This window comes from Anguilla anguilla, chromosome 1 (assembly GCF_013347855.1).
Source record: "Anguilla anguilla isolate fAngAng1 chromosome 1, fAngAng1.pri, whole genome shotgun sequence".
NCBI lineage: Eukaryota > Metazoa > Chordata > Actinopteri > Anguilliformes > Anguillidae > Anguilla > Anguilla anguilla.
This window is the reverse complement of record NC_049201.1, coordinates 39,275,820-39,298,708: the sequence shown is the minus strand read 5'-3', so window position 1 is coordinate 39,298,708 and position 22,889 is coordinate 39,275,820. Positions and strand designations below refer to the sequence as shown.

The following is a 22,889-nucleotide window of genomic DNA, read 5'->3' as shown; positions in this document are numbered from 1 at the left end:
TGTTTTGAAAAATAATAACGAAATAAAATAACAGGCGATTCAATGCTTTTTAGTTATAGACAGATTGCATGGATAGTAGGTTGTAGGCCTAGATAGTTTCTGTAAATTCAAATGTCGACCAAAATGTGTAACAATGAAGAAATCATTGATTGGTGTAATATATTTAAATAATTTAATACATTAATATGAAAGAAACAAAAACAATATTTACTTAAGAATCGATTTACACATAGCCTGCAACCATCACGGGACGATCAACGGAGAACGTCGTTGTCATATTTGGCCAAAATTGTTTTTAATTAAATTGCCACCCAGTTGTAGTGCGTCTCTTATTTATACAGCAGGACAAGCACTTTCAAATTTTGGATACCCTTTTTTGCGTTTAGGCTTAAGACATAATAAAGTTACATGTAATTACAAGCAATAAGTAAATCAAGATAAAGTTTTCAATTTTTTATTTTAGAATGAACAAGCAATAAATTAAGGACATCGAGTTGCACAAAAACAAAGGGGGAACAAGCAGATACATGAATGAACGCAGACATGTACGCCTTTAGTCGTGAGTCTTTGACTTCAAAATACAACAAAAAGACTGCGCTTTTGCTTCATGAAGAAATACATATTTTATTTATAATTATGCATTTCCACGGTTGATGAACGTTTTTAAATACAAAATCTGGTTTTTAAATGTATTTGTTAAAAAAAGCAAATGATCCAAAGCAACGAATAAAATGACAACATCCATGTGTAGAGCATCTGAAACAGACAGATGGTTTACTGATTTTTTTCTCTCCTTTTTCTCTTTTATAACCTGCATCACTCCATTTTTCACAAAATCTTATTGACCTTCATTCATGCACATTGTAACACGGCGGGTAGATTGGGGAATACACGATTATTTTACAAGCTGGAAATTGTTTTAAATACACTGGCAAAACACCTGCAATGATTTCCAACTGGGATATACAATCATTCAAAGGACACACTTTACAGTATATTTTGTTTTTTACATAAACGTTGTTATACATTAAAGTAACAGTCCTTTATGCACCGAGTGCATGCAAAAATAAAATAATATTTTCTGTCGGTTTCTCTTCAATACAGTAGAGTAACTTGGGACGAGACTAAGACGTGTTAAGAACAGGTCTCGAATACACACCTTGATAGTAAGACGCTTCTATTGCTGATGGGTCCATGCTGGCTCTTCCGGCCATGGAGGCGCTGCCCAGAGGCAGGCTGGAAGAAATGCCTGACCCGTATGAAGAATATTGCAACGCTTGCTCGTAGGCTTTCAAGTCCAATTTGTGCTGTTGCTCTGAAGATGACATTAGATTATTGATGGAAAATGGGTGGTTAAAGGAATAATGGGGATCTCCCTTGAGGTGCAACTGAGACTCGTGGGACATCGAGTGGGGGGGCAAGGGGATGGAGGACAAGGCAGTGGCTGAAGTGGCCGCAGGGTGTACCGGTGGCCCGCTGCCCTTCAGTTCGGAGGTGCTACTGCTCGTGTGGTCCATGCTGTGCGGACTAGACGATTGGTTGGAACTGGAAATGGAGTTGGTGTCCATATGGCTGAGCTTAGTGTTGCCACTGTCGTTTGGAGGCGACCCTGACCCGCCGGATTGGTCTTTCCTTCCATCTGATCCTTTGCTCCCAGACAACTTTTTCTCGCACTTAAAGCGTTTCTGTCTGCGGAGGTAACAACCGTTCTCAAACATATTTCCAGAGTCCGGGTGCAGGGCCCAGTATGAACCTTTCCCCGGTTTGTCTGGTGACCGGGAAACTTTGACAAAACAATCATTGAAAGACAAAGAGTGTCGTATGGAGTTCTGCCATCTTTGCTGATTTTGACGATAATAAGGAAACAAGTCCATTATCCATTGGTATATTTCACTTAACGTTAGCATCTTGCTGGGCGATTGCTGGATAGCCATGGTTATCAGAGATATGTATGAATAGGGCGGCTTGGCATGCGGGTAGCTTCTTCTGAACGTTTTGGTGTCCCGTGCCCGATTCAGGTTGGGCTGTGCGTATGCCATAGGGCTCATGGCCGGGCTCATACTTGTGTAAGGGGTCAGCGTGTTCATGGTTGCCTGCTGAGCGGACATGGCGTTCATGTTGGTGGGGCTGAGGGCAGCGCCCATCGCTGACACTCCGCCTGTCATTCCGTTCATTGCGGTGGCTGCGCCTGGAGGCATCCCTGCCATTGTTCCAGGGCTAAGTCCGGCGCCCAGTCCCGGGTTCGCATAGGACATGTTGAAGGAACTGGAGGTCATATTTCCGCTGGTTGACATACCCATATAGTTCATACTGTTCATGGAACCAAGTCCTGCATTCATGCCGCTGTTGGGCACGGATGAGTATACCTGAAATAAATCAAACAATAATAATAATAATAATAATAATAATAATAATAATAATAATAATAATAATAATAATTTGTATTGACCTTTAATGCACACATTTTAATTTTCAGTATTTAGTTAATGCCCCAATGTTTTTGACCTCGGTTTATTCATTAAATTGTAATCGTAGTGTATGTTCGAACAGATTGCATTTTCTGGTATCATTCATTGCAAATTTGAAGACAACAAGGGATGATAGCAGTTAACAATTGACAAAGAAAACCCTTATCTCTGCGACTCATCTATGCCCCATACATGGGTTAGAACATAAACATAAATAGGAACATCACGATCACGCGTATGTCCTTAAAGTACTTCTACAACCCCTCATAAGATTAAGTAAAAGCCCATATTGTGACTAATTGTTCATGCCAGTTGACAATTTAGCCCTATTTTGCGTCTGAAGGAAAACTATTAAACTTGACTTTAAAATAAACACTACACACTAACAATTCTACAGAACACGAATACAAAATAGGTAGAATGACTTGACCCTAACTATTCACGAGGTGTTTCTCATTAATACAGTATATAGCCGATTATCAACGCAAAATATCACAGGCCAAATTCAATGGTAAAAACAAAACTTGAGTATTTCAGATAAGAACAAAACAAAAATACGTTTTCCATCAATGATAAATATCCGCAAGTTAAAAGCAAGACTGAGTTACTTAAGCGTCCTGAAGCTGCCTCGCTCCCCTTGGAACCCAGGACAATGTATGTACATTTTACTTTTAGTAAAATTTACTTTGTAATTTGGATAATTCTGTGAGGTCAAAGAGTTCCCTCGCTGAGCCACAAATTACATCGTTAAGATCCATGATGGGCAGCATCGGAGTCCACTGCTGCCACCAGGCGGGTTCGGCATCATTGTCCTTTTTAAGATTTAAACCGAAACCTTTTTCAAATTACACTAGTTTCTAAATGATACCACGCGGTGGTTAAGCAGGCTATGCGATTTAGTGCTGTGTCACGGCAATAGGTGCATTTACAACATACAGATGCGTTATTGTAGAGTAAATTCATTATTTTACATCACAGTGAAAAAATACATTCTTTCGTCAAACTCTCAACGTTCTTTATAATTTATGGAAAAATACCAACCTCTTGCGCGTCACTGTAATAACTGCTCCAGTCTGGAGTTTCATGTCCTTCCATCTTCACTGTACCTAGCATTATGGTGGAAAGCCTCAGGTCGTCAGCATTCAATCTTCGCTCAAAAGTTTCAGGAGAAAGGAATCCTCAGAGGCAGTTCACTGTCTCTGGCACCACCGTGGCAAGAAGTGCAGAGAAGAGTGTGGAAGTGTTGAGTGTAGAGTGAGTTAGAGTTTAGCTGTCTCCCTAGGCTGTTACGTAAACGGTACGGCCCACTTCTCCTATTTTCATTTGCTCAGGTCCCACGTCGTTTTATTCGCAGGCGCAACACCTACATTTCATTCGGTCTTCCACCTGCAGCGGTGTTGCCACTGGTAATGGGAACGATTGACTTAAACATCTGCCAAAAAAAGACTAGTAGGCTAAATTGTACAACTTCTATGATACAGGCTACGTAAAAATAGAGAGAAGTCGGTAGGCAGGCGTACAGCCAATCCTTGCAGCTAATTAGTTTAAATGATCTGTATAGCACGAGTAATAAAAGATGTTTCAACAGATCCCTATTTAAATACAATGCATCACGAGATTACTCAACACCACCCATTTTCAAGCACAGTGCAAGAACTTCAGTTTACTCGAGACGGTAGTTGTTCGAGACTGATACTCGGCGCAATAGCCTACATTTTTGTCTATAGTGACTTATTTTGCACAGTGTGAATGCGAAAATTTTATGGCAAAAAAAGAAAATGTCTCTCTAAATTATTACTTACTTATTATAATTATTGATAAAATTAATTGGGACATTTAATATTATGATACATTTTCCTATTTCCTATTCATTTTTTTCGTGCGAGACACCGAGACAGGTTATACACTATGCAATGTTGAGCGAAATAGTAATTTAAGGAGTTGTGCTTTACGTAGGCTATTTTAATTCATAATATGCAATGTTCGTATGTTGGCCAAAACATATGAATCAGTAATAGACACTCCGATGGCTAACATTAGCCTATGTAATAGTATCCATACCTCTTTCCATTGGCTATAATTATACTAAGGAGTATATTAAATTTTGGGATTTGTATTTAATTTAATTAAAAAACAAAACATAACTACGGCTGGTATTTTGGATATAGCTACTTCTGTAGCCTATTGCACACAACCAAGCAATATGAGGCACCGAGTAATTCCGCTCCGTTTAAGCTTTTTGACGGTAAAAAGCTGTGCAATTTCAAAATGACTCACAACAGCGCCTCCCACAGCAACTGCCCTTGCCTACTCCTGTTCACACAATCATGCAGCTAGCTCAAACATTCGGAATGCACCAAGCTTTACCGAAATAGAATTCCATTTTCAAATTGAAATGATATTTAACGTCGGTCGAGGAGCATCATTTTTGAATACATATTTATAGAAATACTGTTGACCTTTTGGTGTGTGCATTCGACGATTACTCTTCTGTGAGTTCACAAACCCGTTTTAATTGATACCCAGAACTGAAATACTGTAGTTCAACAGTACAATTTATTTTCTGCGTCCTCCAGAGTTCCTTGGTCCTCCAGAATTTCTGTCAGTAAAGCAAACTTTATCTTGCAAATTCAAAATTCAGAATTAAGACCCTCCAGTTGCGTTTTTACTATAAAGTGTGTGTGTGTGTGTGTATATGTGTATATATATATACACTGAGACGGTAAACTCTGCCCATTGTCCTGATGGGGACATTTAAGTGCTTGACATAATCGGTTGGGTGTAAACGACCTATCCACTTCCATGTGCAACCTTACGCAGTCTGTTTAACACGGGCCACAGTGTCTCCTTCTACTGTGAATCAATTTATGTGCGAATAACACGGGTAATTATCACCCAACATAGGATTATCCCAGAGTGATTTGTAACCGCATTAGCCAGAGGAATCGATTTGTAGGCAACTGAGCAGATTAACACCTGTCACCAAGCAGGGAAAACAGCCTACACTACAAACTTAAAAGCACATAAAAGACAGCTCCAGAGGTGGATGTTGTTTATCAGTTTTTCAAAAAACCATCTTGAATCCATCACATTGGAAATGTACCTGTGGACTTTTTAAATTTTTTGAGCGGGACTGATATCGATAGAATAGTTATCATTTAAATCCACTGTAAAATGCCCAGTGTTAATTCAACTCTAACAGAGTACATCGACGAGTACAACGGGGACCATATATCCTATAGTTGATCTAATAATGAATATTTTACTGAATGAATCAGTAATTTGGACAGATACGAATAAACATGCGTAAAAATCCAAAGGCAGCTTAAGAATTCATAAATTTCCTATATTTTATAATTAAAATAAGGTATAGGCTAAATTTGCAGTTGCAGTTGCGTACGTGTAGAAATTTGTCTATAGGCTATTTCATTTGATTTATTATTCAATTTAATTGTAACCACTGCGAATCGCAAGATGAAACTAAAATACACAATAGAGCATTTATAAATCGGAACTCATTTAACGTAACGTTTTATGTTTTATTTTGAAATAGTTCAAATGTACTCTTATTTGAAAACCGACAGTTGAAACATCCTATTTATTATTTAAAAAAAAAATGAATATGTCACATTTAAAATAACTTTTGGTTGTAAACCTAAACTAGCTTATTTGATTGAGGTGAAATGAGTATGTTGCACAGTTCTCAGCTCTCGGGTTTTGAAATGAAAATGAAATGTGTAGGCTGAATGTGTTTTGCGGTTTTTTTTTTTTTTTTTTGCAAAGGTGTGAAATTGGAGGACTCCTTTTTACTTATCTACATGTCCTTGTCATTTGAGGAAAGTAGCATAGATTAATTCTCATACACTAAAAATATAGCTACAAAGCTACATATACATAGGCTACCAGGAAATGATGTTTAAGTAATGAATAAAAATGGCTTCATGAGTATCTTTGAACACACACGCACACACACACACACACATTGGAAAGAGCCAGTGCTACTGTAGCTATGTCAGTAAGAACAAAGCAAAAACACAGAAGTGAGAAATATTTTTTTTTCTCTCAATACATTTCCTAAATGCACATACATACATAGCCCACACACACACACACACACACACACACACACACACAGATATATATATATATATATATATATATATATAATTATTATTTTTTAAAAATAAAAAAGATCAATCCAGTCGTTATCCACTGATCTACTCATTTAGACTCATTGCGTTGATAGACACAAGCAGTTCAGGGTTTACTTCATTTTTTAAATTCCAGAGACAGGTTTTGTATAACTTATACACATGAGTAGAGATGTGTGTTTACTTATGGAGATTCATTGGCCAGAAGTTATGGTAGGGTACAGTTTCTAATGTGTGAATCTTTCAGTACCTCGGACAGTGTAAAAGCAGCTTAGAATTCCATGCGTTCGATGGCCTCTTCAATTTGTTTATGTAACGTTTACGCTCGTAGGTTACATGTCAGAACAGTTTGCTTCTAGTCAGTGAGCCAAACATGGACATCTTCGATCCAGCGCATTATTTATGTAGGCTAGCAGGATGTATTATTAATTAAGATATGATTTCCTAAGGAACATTTGGTCATTTTACACTTCTTGTAGGCATGTTGCAGCCCATTTCACAAGCACGGATGTCAGAACGTGCCATAAATATTTTTCCACATGTAACGTATCAGATTTTTACAATCATTAAGACACATCATTCCATCAGTACGCACGTAAATATGTGACAGTTTGTCTGTAGTTCGTCCTTCTTTTAAACCAACAAAGGCCAAGTTTGTCCCTTGGAATATTATGAAAGTAACCTCGTCTTTGTGTTTTTATGACCTACTCCAAGTGTCTCTGATTCAGACAGTCCAGGAATTCTAACCCCTCCACGTGGTTTGCACAGTTGTCTGGTTGCTAAGGGTTACTTCTGTGCACCCTGCATTAGCCGAGGATTTCAGAGTCTTCAAGACGGCAAACAAGTTACGAACTTCAGATCCAAGAAAAAGACCTGGAAAAAATGACCGTGTACGAATGTCAGCTTGCACAACGCAGGCGACGATAAACCCGCAGAAATATAATGGTTGAGGAATTCATTTTTCGTCCTTTTTCCTAGTCGAAGGTAAGGCGGAAAACCTGGCTTGTTATAGTAGCCTAGCTCATTACCTATCAGACTGGTCTCAGCAAGGTAGCTTGTATTCCTTAGCCATAGATTTAGAACAGAGCTGGTTACTGGGGTGATTGAAATAGTAATACTCAGCCAAGTATTTTGCGCAAGGGTTGGGCAGGCTACTGTTGCAACGTTCCATTCAGAAATCGACGCTCATAACAAGTAGTCTGCCACTCCTCGTGGGCTAAATAATAACAACGGTGACATATAGAATAGCCTATATGACTTTATATCATTTGAAAGTTTGCACCAGGCTAAAAGATCATGGGTGGAATTTGTCGAAAGCAATTGACAGTCATGACACATTTCACTTAACTTTTGATCCAATAAATTACAGTGTAAACCAATGAAGGTCTCTGTTGAATTGATCACAATAGAAATATATTTCAGTTAATATTTTAAATAGTTTTGTATTTATACTCATTGGAGATTGATTGAAATGACAACGGAATAAACGTAAATTCAGATATGATGTGATCTAATGAAAGCACCACTTTACATGGTAGGCTATACTTTTTGCTAGATGGCATTGTCAGTACTTAGTACGTGAGAGAAGTGAATGGCATAGTGCAAAATTCAAATTGCAGCATGTCATGTTTCATTATTATTATGATTACTGATTCCACTACTACTAGAAGTAGTGGAAGCCGTAATAATAATAACACAAAACTAAAATACAAAATAATATAAAATATTAACTGAAATATATTTCTATTGTGATTCTCATCTCATGTTTCTATTGCGATTCTCATCATCTCATCATGCAAATATTAGCACTAGTTCAGTAATAATTATTAAGATAAAAAAGGACTCATGAATAAACATAACTAGGTAACTTTTATCATTTTTGGTAGTTTACATACTTTAGAAGTACAATTTACTGATATGTGATTCAGTTTCAGCTGGTATTTGTTTCATGACAGTTCTCAGTTTAGGGAAACCTGGTTCCTGCATCGTAACATCTTCAGGAGATGTTATGATGCTGTGGCCCTCCACGATCTCAAACTCATATCTGCTGGTTTTAACAAAAATGTATTTCAGCACTTAAGTGCATAAGTCATTGTTTGGAGAAAGAGTCCACACACATTTCCAAAGCCTAAATTGGCTGTTGATTGAAAAGAAACCACAAAAACCAGCATAAACTGCAACACTGAATATGCTGAATTAATACGCTTTGCTTGAATTAGGAGGTTGAAACCATTGTTTGACTCTGCTGTCTGATGGTGATGAATGATACAGTAAATTGTGTTCATATGCTGCCTTAATGAATCTTAAAATACTTATCAGAAGGGAATCACCTCATAGCCGCCAAAGGCATTGCTCAGTATTTCAAGACTGAATGAAAGCCCCGCAGCTAATGCCGGGCTTATAATTTTTGCCTCAATTTTCCTGAACCAGACAAATTTTTGAAATCAGCAACAAAAACCCAACGTCAGAAGAAAGCTACTTTATTGTTTCTGTCAGAATATAAAAAATTGTCATATCATACAGAAATGGATGTTAGGAAATTGTAACAAAAATAAAAGCACAAATACGTCCTTCTCAGCGACACTCAGTTTGAACATGCACAGGCTAACTGTACATTGCAATCTTAAAGCTATCACTTTCGCTACCTGATAGGATTCCATCAAAGTTTCGAATTTGATGTAAGCCAATATAAGTAGCCAGTGGAGGGAAATGAAAATGGCTGAGTCTGGGGACATTGTTGGTCAGACAAACAGCAGCATTCCGTATGAGCTGGGGAAGTCTGATGGCAGAGCCAAGGAAGACCAGCAAGAAGGGAGTTGTAGTATTCCAGGCAGGAGATAATCAGTGTCTGGATTGAGAGTTGAGTTGAGTAGGTGGCGAGGAAGGGGCGGTTTCTCCAGGAGTTGTACAGGAAGAATCTACTTGCCCGACAAACTTCCATGATGTTCTTAGAGAGAGAGAGTTTGTTGTCCAGGACCACTCCAACATGCCTGGCAGATAAAGAGGGTGATACTCTGGTGCCATCAAGGGTGAAGGAAAGGTCAAGCAAGAAGGAGGACATGGATGGGAAGTACAGCATCTCATTATTATCCAACTTGAGCTTTAAGTGATGGTCTGTCATCCTGGTTCAGATGTCTTGTGGGAAAGTTGAGATGCGTGCCAAGACCAGTGAATTGGAGGATGGAGGAAGAGTTGTGCATCATCAGTGTAGTAATGAGAGGCTATGGGAGGAGATGACAGAACCCAGAGACTTAGAATTGAAGAGAACCTGGGAGAACTGGGGACCAAGGACCAAACCCAGGGGACACCTATTGAGAGTCGACACTGTGTTGTCAGTTTTCAGCCCTGCTCCATTGAGGACCCTCTACCCTGAACTCTAAGCACTTGTATACTTTTGGTGGCATGTATTTAGTAAAACAATTCAGGGACTTGAGGGCATAGTACAGTTAATTTTGGGACATACTTCATGACATTAACAGTGCTTATGGCAAGCTGCTTTGTCATTTAATTATGTTTCATAGCTAGCTACCAAATTATCCTAACCAGCTGCCCATTTTCCTTGGTACTTGGTCATTTGACTTAGCCCTACCACATGTGCCTAGCTAGCTGCCATAAGACCTCCTTGGAACACAGCTAGTTACCACTTTGGACGGCTTGGTTCCACAAAAATGCAGCTAGTAGAACTGGCTAGGTCATAACTGCAGATAATTCAACTAACTATGTTTTATTTTGCTCACTAGGTAAGCTAGCTAAGTCCTAAGAACAATGGTACCTCATAGCTAGCGAAATTAGTTGGTCCTCATTGCCAGCGAGCTGGTCCTTTCAGCTAATTAAACGAATTGCTCCTTACAACCAACTAGGTGATTTAGTTGGCCCTCACAGTTCAGCTAGTTGAACTAGCTACCGATAATATGCAAACATTCTTAAAGCTAGGTGCTGTAGGCATGACCACAGATGTCTATTTTAGACTGCTGGAAGTTTAGTCAAATTCGGTGTAAAGTAATATAAGTGGCTACTTTCTTTCGGAGACTGTTTGCTGTTCAAAGTCACTTTTAAAACATGCATTGTTATTTATATAAATAAAAATAATGTGAAATAAATTAATCCAAGCATTTTTTTTATTTTTCTGGACATGTTACATGACTTAGTTTATGAAAAATGCCATTTTATGCCAGTAGATGGGATCCTTGATGGGATTACAGTTAATTATATTTTGAGGTTATCTATAGCAATAAACAACAGTAACCACAATAAAAACAGTTTGAATTTACAGCTTCCACATCTCTTATTTTTTGGATACCGTGTATGTGCGACTGTAATAAAATTCTGGGAAAAAGATTTGATAAATTACATCCTCACATGACATTGAGAATGTGTGTCAGCCAGGACCCTCCAGCAACATTTTTGGATGGACATCTACCCCTGGTGCTCTGCTACTGAGGAGCTCTCCAACCACCCCAGTGACTTCTGCCACCAAGATGGGCTCTCATCCCTCTGATCATTACCGGTCTGCTTCCTGAACAGACGTTGTGTCTGTCAGATTTAGGAGTTCCTCAAAGTGTTCCATCCAACTTTCAATTATATCCCCAGTTGAGATCAGAGTTTCACCGTCCTTGCTAAGAACAGCTTGGACTGTGTCCTGCTTTCCCCTCTTGAGATACTGAATAGTTTTCCAGAGTCACTTTAGAGCCAACCAAAAGTCCTTCTCTTAGGTAGGTCGCTTTAAGCTCTTCCCATGCCCCAGCTTTTGCTTCTGCAACTGCAGCAGCTGCTGCCTTTTTTGCTTGCGGGCACCTGCCTGCTGAATCAGGAGTTTTCCTTGCTGGTCAGGCCCTTCTTCAGTTTGACAGCCTCCCTCACCGCTGGGGTTCGCTAATGGGTCCTTGGATTACCACCAGGACATGCACCGACTAATGTGTGACCACAGTCCCTAGCAGTCGCTTCCACAATAGAGGTTTTGAACAGAGTCCATTCAGACCTCCTCTGGGTTATGGGATAAACTCTCTCAGAGGTGGGAATTGAAATCCTTCTTTCACCAGGTATTCCCAGCAAACTCTTGCTACACATTTGGGCCTACCTAATCTGTCTGGCAGCTTCCAATACCATCTGATCCAACTCACCACCAGATGGTGACTTGTTCTTAGCTCTGCTCCTTTTTTCACCCAAGTGTACAAAACAAATGGCCACAGGTCTGATGAAACAAGCACAAAGTAAATCATCACCCTTTGGCCCTAGGTCTTTTGGTACTATGTACACTAATGAACATCCTTGTGTTTGAACGCAGTGTTTGTTCTGGACAAATTCAGCTAGTTGGTAGTGAGGACCAGCTAGTTTAGTTAGCTGGCTAAAAGGATAAGTGTCAACTAATTTAGGTAGCTGAGTGGGAAAATTGTTCTTAGAACTTAGCTAGCTCAACTAGTATGCAAAGTAAATTTATCTAGTTGAACTAGCTGCACCTATGACTAACTTAGTTCACCTAGCTGCATTTTTGTGGCATCTACCTGCTCAAAACAGAAACTAGCTGTGTTCTGAGGGCAGCTAGCTAGCTGGTTTTTTGGCACAGCTAGCTAAGTCGTATGGCCAGCTTGCCAGAACAAACAGCAACTAGCTAGACAAATGCGGTAGCTAGCCAAGTCAGATGGCTAGCTAGCTAGGAAAATGGGCAGCTAGTTAGGATAATTGGTAGCTAGCTACACAAAAACGGTTAAATATGACTAAAATAGTTTGCCATAAGGACTTGCTCTGTGCGTTTCTTGCCACAGGAATCAAAGCTTGTCAATGTCATGCAGTCCGCTGCTGTGACTAACAAACAAAAGGTAGTCTAAGTTAACTTAAATCCTATCATGTAAAGCTAAGTTAGTTAATAATAATAATAATAATAATAATAATAATAATAATAATAACAACAACAACAATGACAAGCAGTGTTCAAGCAAGTAAATAGCTTCAGATATTGGATATACTAACGTTATATATTATGATGAAACTACTTCAGGTTCATCCCAAGCTAACGTTACTTTAGTTAATGATCAATTAAAGAAGTTTTCCTTTGGCCCTGCTTGTAGTACAGCTGTCAACATTGGCCAAAAATGACATTTGAATATTCCTTCTAAAAAACACATAGGTTTGAATATATTAAAAAATTTTAAATGTTGAATTACTTGTCAGAATTTGATCGACTTCCGGGGCTGTGTTATTGCACGTTATGTCCACAAGAGTGGTGGTGGTGTTCAGTTTAACCAGTGCCATTCACAGATAAGCAAGTAATAAAATTATTAAATTATTTGTGTTTGCATTGCAAAATTGTGCACATTTTATCTACATTATTTAAAATTGTGGATACATGTACTCTTCGTACTCTCCATTCACACTCAGAAAAAAGATCTGCAATGCACAGATCTTGTGATTTAAATTATCTTGTAGTGCAGGTTGTGCGCATTGGTGTATAAAATGATAATTAAATTTTTGTAAAGTGTATTTAGTGATTAAAACCGATTTTTCTAAATAGAATTTTTTAGCGTATTAGAGGGTAGTAACACCCTCTTCAGACCATGGCGGAAGATGTGCAATGAGAGAGTGGTTCGTAGAGGGAGTTCAAACCACTGGGGAGCTAGGGGGGAGCTAGGGTGGAGAAGCTCTGTGGTGGGGACGAGCGAGAACCCTTGAGTTGGATGGCAGGGGGTGCAAGGCGCCCTGCTTCCGCATAGTGGAGTGGTCGAGCAGGTATATAGAATTGAATCACGTCCTGTAAGTAGATGGGGGTCGTCCTGTTGGCTGCAATGTAGGCGAGGGCCAGGACTTTGAAACTGATCCTGGCACCGACTGGTAGCTAGTGGAGTGACCTCAGCAGAGGAGTGGTGTAGGAGAAATTAGGAAAGTTGAAGACCAGTCGGGAAGCAGCATTTTGAATCATCTGGCTGTATGGCACAAGCTGGCAGCTTGCAAGGAGGGAGTTGCAGTAGTCAAGACAACCCTTGAGAGTCAAATCTGCCTCTTGACCCCTTTTAAGTGGCCTCTGCAAGGACAAGTGCAAGAGAGGTTCAACAACTGTCATTATAGGCCTTGCTCAATCATTGAGTGGGCCTTGGGTATGATGAAGACAAGACGGAGGGCAACTTTCTTTAAGGCCTAGGAGGTGAGGACCTCTGTTGCCATTGCCTGTGCACTCTTGCATAACTTGTGTATTACACACAGAGATATTGTTGATCCAGAGCCAGCAGACATTGCCTCACCTGCCCCTCCACCCCCACCTGAGCTCTCACAACTACAACACATGAGAGAGAGACACTTTCCGCCCAGTTGTCTGCACCCGTTAGCATTGCTGGTGCTCTGCAAGAACATGACTACTACATCAGCTAAGTACTGCTGTTATTTCCATTTAATAAAAAATTTGATTTGGCCAAAAACACTTCTGACAGTTTGTTTTTTCCTCATATTGATTTGATATGGGTTTCTATTGTGTATTGTTATGGACCTATCGTATAGGCAGTATTGTTGTGTGTGTCCCTGTGTTTCTCTCGTACACTCTCTCTCACGTCATCGGGCATACCTGTCCACTTGTTCTGCAGTTTCTGTGTGAAATGGCATCGCCTGGAGCTAATTATCCCAGTCATGTGGATGAAAGTATAAAAGCGCAGGAAGCAGATGCAGTCCTTGCCTGATGGCCACATACCTAGCAACTCAAGCTTTTGGTGGGGATTTTACAGTCCCTGCCCATTACATTACATTACACATTACAGGCATTTGGCAGACGCTCTTATCCAGAGCGACGTACAACAAAGTGTATAACCATAACCAGGAACAAGTGTGTCGAAAACCCCAGAGAGAAGTACCATTCCAAGTGTACGGAACAACCGCATGGTTTAACTTGGACCCTGAAGGTTAAACTGATTAACACTAAACAAGAACAGCAACAACGCAGTCTATGCAGAAAATACAAGCAGTAGTTAAGACACGGGTGCATTAACTAAGTCAACTAAGAAATAGCTACCTAGTTACAACCCTAAGCTTACAGTCAATTTAGAGATTACAGGAAAGTAGAGAGGGATGAGGAGAGGTGCAGCCTGAAGAGGTGAGTCTTCAGTTGTCGCTTGAAGGTGGTCAGGGTCTCAGCTGTTCTGACCTCCACGGGAAGGTCATTCCACCGTCGTGGGGCCAGAACAGGCAGGAGACGTAATCGGGAAGCGCAAGTGCGAAGAGAGGGAGGTGCCAGGAGTCCTGAGGTAGCGGAACGGAGGGGTCTGGCTGGCATGTAGGATTTGAAGATCTTGTGGAGGTATGCTGGGGCTGATCCCATGACTGCCTGGTATGCTAGGACCAATGTTTTAAATTTGATGCGAGCCATAACAGGCAACCAGTGGAGGGTAGTGAGCAGGGGAGTAACGTGGGAGTGTCTGGGGAGGTTGAAGACCAGACGAGCTGCAGCATTCTGAATGAGTTGCAGGGGTCTGATGGCAGATGCCGGTAGTCCAGCCAGAAGAGAGTTGCAGTAGTCCAGGCAGGATAGTACCATTGCTTGGACCAGGAGCTGGGTTGAGTAGGTGGTGAGAAAGGGGCGGATTCTCCGGATGTTGTACAGGAAAAATCTGCACGCCCGGCTTACCGCTGCGATGTTCTTGGAGAGGGACAATCTGTTGTGCATCACCACTCCGAGATTCTTGGCACAGGGTGATGATGCCACTAAGGTGTCCCATAGGGAATTGGAAAAAACAAGGAGGGGAGAGGTTAGAGCAGGTATGAAGATTAGCTCCGTCTTACCCGGGTTGAGCTTCAGGTGGTGATTGTCCATCCGGCTCTGGATGTCCCTCAGGCAAGCGGAGATGCGGGCAGGGACCTGTGTGTATGATGGGGAGAAGGTGAGAAAGAGTTGTGTGTCGTCGGCATAACAGTGACAGGACAAGCCATGGGCAGAGAGTACAGGGCTAAGGGATCTGGTGTATAAGGAGAAGAGAAGGGGACCGAGGACTGAGCCCTGGGGAACTCCTGTGGCGAGGGGACGAGGCGGCGATATTTTACCAGCCCAGGCAACCTGGAAGGAACGATCGAAGAGGTTGGACTCAATCCAGTCAAGGGCTGTGCCGCAGATCCCTGTTGCTGCCAGGGAGGACAGGAGGATGGAGTGCTCTACAGTGTCGAAATCTTCTCAAAGAATACTGCGAAGTCATCTGCAGTGAAGGAATACTGGGGTGGGGGAGGCGGCATGCTGAGGAGAGGTGAAAATAGAAAACAGTTGACGAGGGTTAGAAATGGAGTTATGAATTTTAGTTTGATAGAAATTTGCCTTAGCGGCAGTGACAGCGGAAGAAAACTCTGTCAGGAGAGACTGATAGGCTGAAAGGTCTGATGCCCAGTATCCTATTTTCCTCTAGGCAACAGTTTTCTTTGGATATTGTATTAGTCTGTATGTTCTTTTTTAGCTCTAAGTTTGATCACATCCCCCCTGATTTAAGTTTAACTAAATGAGCGTTACTTTACAGGGATAGGCTCCAGCACCTCTCACAAATAATGAATAAAGACAAGAAATAAACGAGTATATATATAATGGATAGATGGCTGGATGGAACACCTAATCCCTTCTATTTGTATTGTTTTCTGTTCCTAACCTACGGAAGCAGTGTAGGGGAGTGCTGCCGTTTTATGTTTCTCTCCTTTTTTCGCATGTTTTTTAGTGAGTTAAGCAGGATACAATTGTATGTTGTTTCTGCCTTGGTCTAGAATAGCTTTTCTTTCAGTTCTAGACAGTGTGAAGCAACAGGTACCGTGTGATATCAGTTTGAGTGAACTAAACCTTCCCAGGAGACTTAATTTAAATACCACACATGATTAGTTGTTTATTGGTGTGAGCTGGGAAGGGTAGTTGTATTCATATCTTTGAAGAATCTTACACCTTAATTTATCATCTTTGTATGTGGGGGGTTGGTTCATAGGTTTCATGAAACCCTGAAAAGTGTGATGATCAGTGCTTCACAGAGATAGATGAAACTGGAACCATTTACTTCTATATAATTTACTTCTGTATCTTCTATATGTTTGCTATTTGAGAATTGACATAGTTGTATAGTCTTCAATAGGTTTTTCTACCTCTGATCTCCTATTTGCTTTCCAGCTCATGAGCCTACTTTGACATTGCTAGAGAGAACAGATTATTCAAGCGCATCTGGCCAGTCAAGACAAATAGTCCAAGTACAACTACAATAGCCAGCTGTCTGCAAAAGCCACAACAGCCCTGTCCTGTGAAGTTAAATCAGGTGACTGAGTGATATGTGGTGTTACAATGGAATGTCAATTTCTTCCCTCCTGGCATGGGCCTCAAGTCTTAGATTCAACAATTAATTCAGGAAGTACAATAAAAAGTTTTTTTCTGATCCAATAATCCAGGTTTATGAGCCAGAAGCTATTGGGAAGTCCCACTGCCTTCTCTTGTGGAAGAAAACAGCCTTCAGTACCAAGTCTAGTATGTGAAACTCCCATTTAAACGCACAGGGCTCCTGCAAAATGACAAAGGTTAATGGACAGGATCCTGTGATGACACCATGAAACAATTTTACTTATGAAGCAATATATTTGGATGATGTGGTCATCAACATTGCTGACTGGGATAGCCATCTTCAAGAGATACAAGCTATCGTTTATGCTGTGTGACAAGTAGGTCTTAGAGCTAACCCAAAAAGCAGTGTCCGCTAGCCTTTGGTGAAGCTGATTAGATCTAGGTTGCACTATCAGGAGTGGATTGACCAAAGCTCAGGAGAAAAATGTGCCATCAAAGAGTGGTACAAATCAACTACCAAGAAACAGGAAAGTGCCTTCCTGGTATTGATAAGTTGCTACCATTAGCTGCTCTCCCATTTTTCTACAATAGCTGTCCTTCACATTGAAATGACACAAACTTAGCAACAACTGAGAAGTGATCTGAGGGAGTGGAGCACATCTTTGAACAGTTGGAGATGGCCCTCTGTTCATTTCCAGTCCCTTTAACCCCTGTCTTCTACAAGGTGTTTATTGTACAAAAGGCTGTCTTGGATACCAGGCTAGAGGCAACATCTAGAGGCAGGATCTGGAGAGCACTGGACATCATGTATGGCATCTCAGCTATAAGCTTTCACCAAGGGAAGAAAGGTACTCCCCAGTTGAAAAGGACTGTGGCTATAAAATGGGCCCGGAGTTGCTTTGTTACTTCCTACTAGGTAGAAAATTCACCATAGCATTACATCCAATGATAAATAGATGACTACTTTGCCTAGAATTCAATGAGAATTTAATGCCAGGATCAGTAGGTGGTTTCTGAAATTCACAGACTGGGATCATAGCATGGGCATGCCAAATTTCTCTCATTACAGTCTCATCACTTGTTGCCCATACCTGCCTTGGAGCTGAGGGGGAGGAAGTGTGGCATTGCCAGGGGTACGGTCATTAACCATGACCACTTCCCACACAATGGTCCATCCAGTGGATGGCTCATTGACTACAACTATGTCACCAACAAGTAGCTGACCAGTATATTGCATAGTCAAACAATAGGTTACAAGTGAAATCGAAATCAACTTGAATTAACCAAGCCTGCTTTAAAGACTGAACACCACAATGGACAAATTGTGTTGGATTGGCTTTCCCATACTACTCAGTATGACTGCATTTCTGTTTGTGTATTTGGGTAAAGAGTCACAGTCACTTTTTTATTTTCCTAATTTGACTTACCTCCAGAAACAATAAAGGTGGTTTTCACTCCAAACTCTCTCTGTAGATTATTAAAACACCACACTGTGATCCTGGTGACATATGTTCGGTTGTCATAATTCAAACATGGACAATTGATCCTGCATAAACTGCAACTTCTACGAGGAGCATACTATCAACTTTAGGTGGTTAAGGGCCCTTAGTGTTTGCCTCAGACTAACTCACCACTTAAATATGTGTGCTAATTATTCCTGTGTAACTGCAAAAAATAAATTTATTTATTTGAATAATACTCTTTGTTTTGGACAAAACATGTTTTAATAAAATTTCTTTCGAAAATATTATTTCATTTTTATTGGGTGTCCCTTGTAGTGTAGGTTTCAGCACAGTAGAACGTATGGTTCTTGAGATTATGACTCATGTCCTCTATTGGGACCAAAAATTAAAATTAATTTAGGATATATGTGAAATGCGGTGGCTCAGGTCTTATTTGTGTTAAAAGGTGCTCAGAATTATTGTTTGTTATGCTTCAGAGTTGGACTGAGTCATGCTGAGGAAACGGGTGCTGTCAAGCACAAAGACCCTGGGGGATCCCTGCATGATTCCAGGCTCACAGCAGGACAGAGACACTCCCATTTCTGCTGAACATGGCAGCCCTTTGGAGCTCCACATCCCTCAGTCAGAGCCATCCCCTGCCCCTCTGGCTCAGAGTGCCTACCCAGCCACCACCTCATCCAGGGTGGCTAAGATAGGCCTGGAACAGAGCAGGAGCCCACAAGTGATTGGTAAAGAGATGGGACACAACACAACAGAAGACATCAGGAAACCACACACTTCTGTTCACAGACATGGAGTCGCTCTCAAGCCAGCCATAGTTCAGTCTGTGGGGACAGCTAAAGCAGTGTCCATGTCTTTGAGACCCACACCTCCTTCCAAACCCAGGTCCAGGACTTCTGCACTGGCAGAGCCTAAACAGAAGCATGCCCTAGGGAAATGTGTACCCAGTGCAGGTCCACAGAGAATGGAATTGCTCCAAGGCTTTGTGGCACTTAAGTCAGCCAGTGATGAGGGCATAATGAGTGAGGGGTTGCCCTTGAGCCAGACTGATGGATGCCTCTGGCCAAAGGCCAGTAAGAGAAAGAGGCTGCCCAAAAAGGAAGCTCAAGTTCCTATTCACTCAGAATGGGCAGCAAGGATCCAAAAGGGTGCTGTGGTGCCTGGCTGCACCCATGTCATCAAAACTACCTCTGAACTACTAGAGGAAGCCGAGTACATTTCTGGGACCAGGCCTGGGGGAAAGGGGGAAGTATATTTGCTGCAGATGCCACCAGAGGAGATGCTGTCGGTTGACAATGAACTGGTGCAAGACAGCAGAATTATGGAGCAGGAGGAGATCATCGTACAGGTAACTACGGAGCCAGTGGAGAAATTCCTGGAGGTCACAAATGCTGACTCAAGTGAGGTAAGCTAATCATATTTGCTAACACATGCAATGTATACCAATACAATGTGCTAACACAATGATGAGCCAATCAGATGTGTTAACATCAACAAAGTGAACCAATGAATTCAGCTTACAGCAGCAAGATGAGCCAATAATACTGGCATTAAATGTGACAGTTTAGGTGTAGGGAGAGTGTTATTAAGAGCAGGGGTAAGTCTGATTCTGTCAGAAGGTGTCACTGGTCTGCGGACATTTTGCTGAAATCCTTCCCTTCCTAGGTACCACTATGGCTAATCATATGTTTCCTTATGGGGCTGTTTTCCATAGCCACCTGTCCAGCACTGGCATGGTCCAGATTTCATACCAGAGCTTGGGTACCTATGCACTAGAATCACAATGGTCTTTTATTGCAATATAAAATGTTATTAAAGACAAAAGAATATATCACAATGCATAGATAATGATGAAAAATAAATCAGATGACAGTTCCAAAAACATTCAGAAACAGTGCAATTATAACTATCCTTAACTCTGAGGGAAGACGTTGACAGTGATAATTATCCAAGAACAGTGTATAGCTACACATGGGTGGAATACCAATGAATGAAACATGGCTTCACTTGTAAACATGCTGTAAACATATTTACTTGGTCCATGCTTATCCATAACTTGGAAGTTGTGAATTGTCATGTGCTTCAGCAGTCCTTAGGTAAGAAGCAAGTCTCCGGGCAGCAGCCATTGTGTCATGAGGACCAGTATTCATCTAAGTCTGCCCCACAAAGTTCAGCGCTGTTTGCAGTCCACAATATGGCTGACCATATCTCTGAAAGTTATTCTGTCACCTGCTCACATGATGACACCAGCAAAGCTTCAACAGTCCCGCAAGAGGTATATTTTTAAACGTTTTATGGTTTTTTTCCAGAATGTGTGATATCTATTGTTTTTTCCTTAAATGTTATTTTAAGTAAAAAGACCATATGTATGCTTTACAGTATATATTGTGAATCCACATATACCACTGTCTTTGTAGTTGAGCAGTGCAATATCTGACCTAATATTGAGATTCTGTCAACATGAACAATGTCATAACCACAGTATCTCATTTCTGGTTATATAATTACAAATTTTCTTCTATTATTTCTACCCCAAATTGTTTAAACTTTTTAAATATATAAAAGCTTTGCATGTCCCTCCAAAATGAGTTTAATGTTCACTTAAAAACTTTGGTCATAAATTTGCTTTTTTTTTGTTCAAAGATGACTTATACAGATATAATGGCTGTGAGGGGAAGCACCATAGTGCCATTTCAGAGACCAGACCGAGTGTCCCAGCATTGTGGGCTACAAAGCCTTTCCTTCCTGGCAACCTGGATGCCCAAAACCAAGTAAGCCTGGTTTACCTGTTACCTGAGTCCTGATAGGTAATAATAATTTTTTGATTTGAACAAATAAAAGATCTTTGCTCTCCACAGCTATTCTGAAAAACTAATTTTAATCTCTTATATTACCATCGTCTGTCAAAGTTGTCTCCAGCTAGCATGGTTCATCCTTTGCTGAAGGGTGGGGTCGGTTGTATCAATTCTCTTTGCTTTGTATATTTAAAAACATTTTTTACTACAAGTATCTGTAGTGTATGCAACAGTAAATGTACAATAATAATACTGTTTTGTGAGCTAAGGATTGTTTTCTTTTTGATGATATACTTATGGGGGGAAATGTGGGCTATAATAGGTGAACTCAGCACCTACCAGAAAGAATAGACTAATAAAAAATAAATATAGCCTACTCATGGATAAAGACTACATACTTGATAGAAGTGGTATATATATGAATAAAATAACTTTCAGGAGCTGTAAATAAATCTATTTTGTTTGATGATGAACATTATAAAGGTTAAATAAAATAAAATAAATTAATTTGAATGAAAACATCTCATCATGCCTATGCAAGTGCACTCTTGGTAATATAGCTAAAACAAAACCTATTACAACTGCCCCCACCTATATGGAACAGACCCTGCACATTAGATACACTATGATATCAGGTCTGACCTATTCTTATATATGACCTGGATCAAATAATTATTTCAACAACTGAAACTGTATAGACACCAGTGCAATTTGCAGAATACTGAAAGTTGTATTAAATAAATATCATTATTTAGAAAAAAATCATATGTTTTTGTAACACATTTTGGAGATCAGGCATCTTTTGGAGTATTTTCAGCCTTGCCTACCTCTAAAGAATTAAAGTATTTCAAACAACTATCTGACTCTGGTCCATTTGATATCTATTGGAGAAACCCAAAATCAGAAAGTAGCAGCAAGCAGCATGCTTGGTTTAGAATCCTGTGGAAGGAAACACAAATCCATCGAGCCCTTGGCATCCCTTTAACTGGTGTTCTCTGACCCCGCCCCCGAAACTCAATCATAACCTGTTCAACTCACTATCATGGCTGCCATCTCCCTACCCTGGCTTTTACCTGAGGGGGTGTGGCCAGGGCCCAAAGTTAACCCGGTTTCAGGCAGCCTGCTAATGACTGTGCTGTCAGTGTGCTCTCCGCCCCTGCTTAGAGGGTGACTGACAAAGTGGCAGGTAATTACCTGGGCTGGTACGCTCTGGGCTCTCCAATGCAGGCCTGTCTGGAGCCAGGACACCCACTCACCTGCAGCTCTGACTCCACGCTTGTGTTTAATTGACACATTTACTGCCTGTGAGCACCGCTCCCCTTCCATTCACAAAACACAAGGAAACAAAAAAACAAGTGCCTTTTAATTACCAGCTTGACGGGGGGGGTCAGCGAAAGGTTTCTGACGGACATGGAAGAGAGATTTTATAAGGGGAGGGCCTGTGGAAGGCAAACAGATAGGGAGGGGCTGGGAGCGGTGCTTCATGGTTTAGGAATGTTCACTTTTATGAAAGGAGGACGATTGAGTTGGGGGGTGGGAGTTTGCTCGGTGGGCCCGACGCGTAGGCTAATCTGTGCCTGTTTTTCAGGGGGTGGGAGGGAGTGATAAATCTGGGCCATGGCAGCCTAAAGTGAACATGTCAGCCGTGATAAATTGTGGCTGTTGGGTTGGTAGCAGCGCTAGAGTGGCACGAGGCCTTTTTTAGCTTGTCGTCAGTGTGGGCCGCACAAAGGGGCCACACACAG

General features: G+C 40.9%; 2 protein-coding genes across 2 annotated transcripts in view; one reads left to right on the top strand and one right to left on the bottom strand.

The window, feature by feature from the left end:
- Window positions 1-438: 438 nt before the first annotated feature.
- foxa1 (forkhead box A1) lies at window positions 439-3,733 on the bottom strand. The gene is made up of 2 exons (XM_035430675.1): window positions 3,510-3,733; window positions 439-2,366 (listed from the first exon to the last, which is right to left on the bottom strand). The coding sequence occupies exons 1-2, from the start codon at window positions 3,579-3,581 to the stop codon at window positions 1,125-1,127; spliced, it is 1,314 nt and encodes a 437-aa protein (XP_035286566.1). The 5' UTR covers window positions 3,582-3,733; the 3' UTR covers window positions 439-1,124.
- A 3,692-nt stretch (window positions 3,734-7,425) lies between these two features.
- The window catches only part of ttc6 (tetratricopeptide repeat domain 6), a 71,601-nt gene continuing 56,137 nt past the window's right edge, over window positions 7,426-22,889 (top strand). The window contains exons 1-4 of the mRNA XM_035417952.1: window positions 7,426-7,603; window positions 18,826-19,754; window positions 20,436-20,624; window positions 20,993-21,120. Coding sequence (XP_035273843.1) covers window positions 18,840-19,754; window positions 20,436-20,624; window positions 20,993-21,120 — 1,232 coding nt within the window. The 5' untranslated portion in view covers window positions 7,426-7,603; window positions 18,826-18,839. The remainder of the gene's footprint in view (window positions 7,604-18,825; window positions 19,755-20,435; window positions 20,625-20,992; window positions 21,121-22,889) is intronic.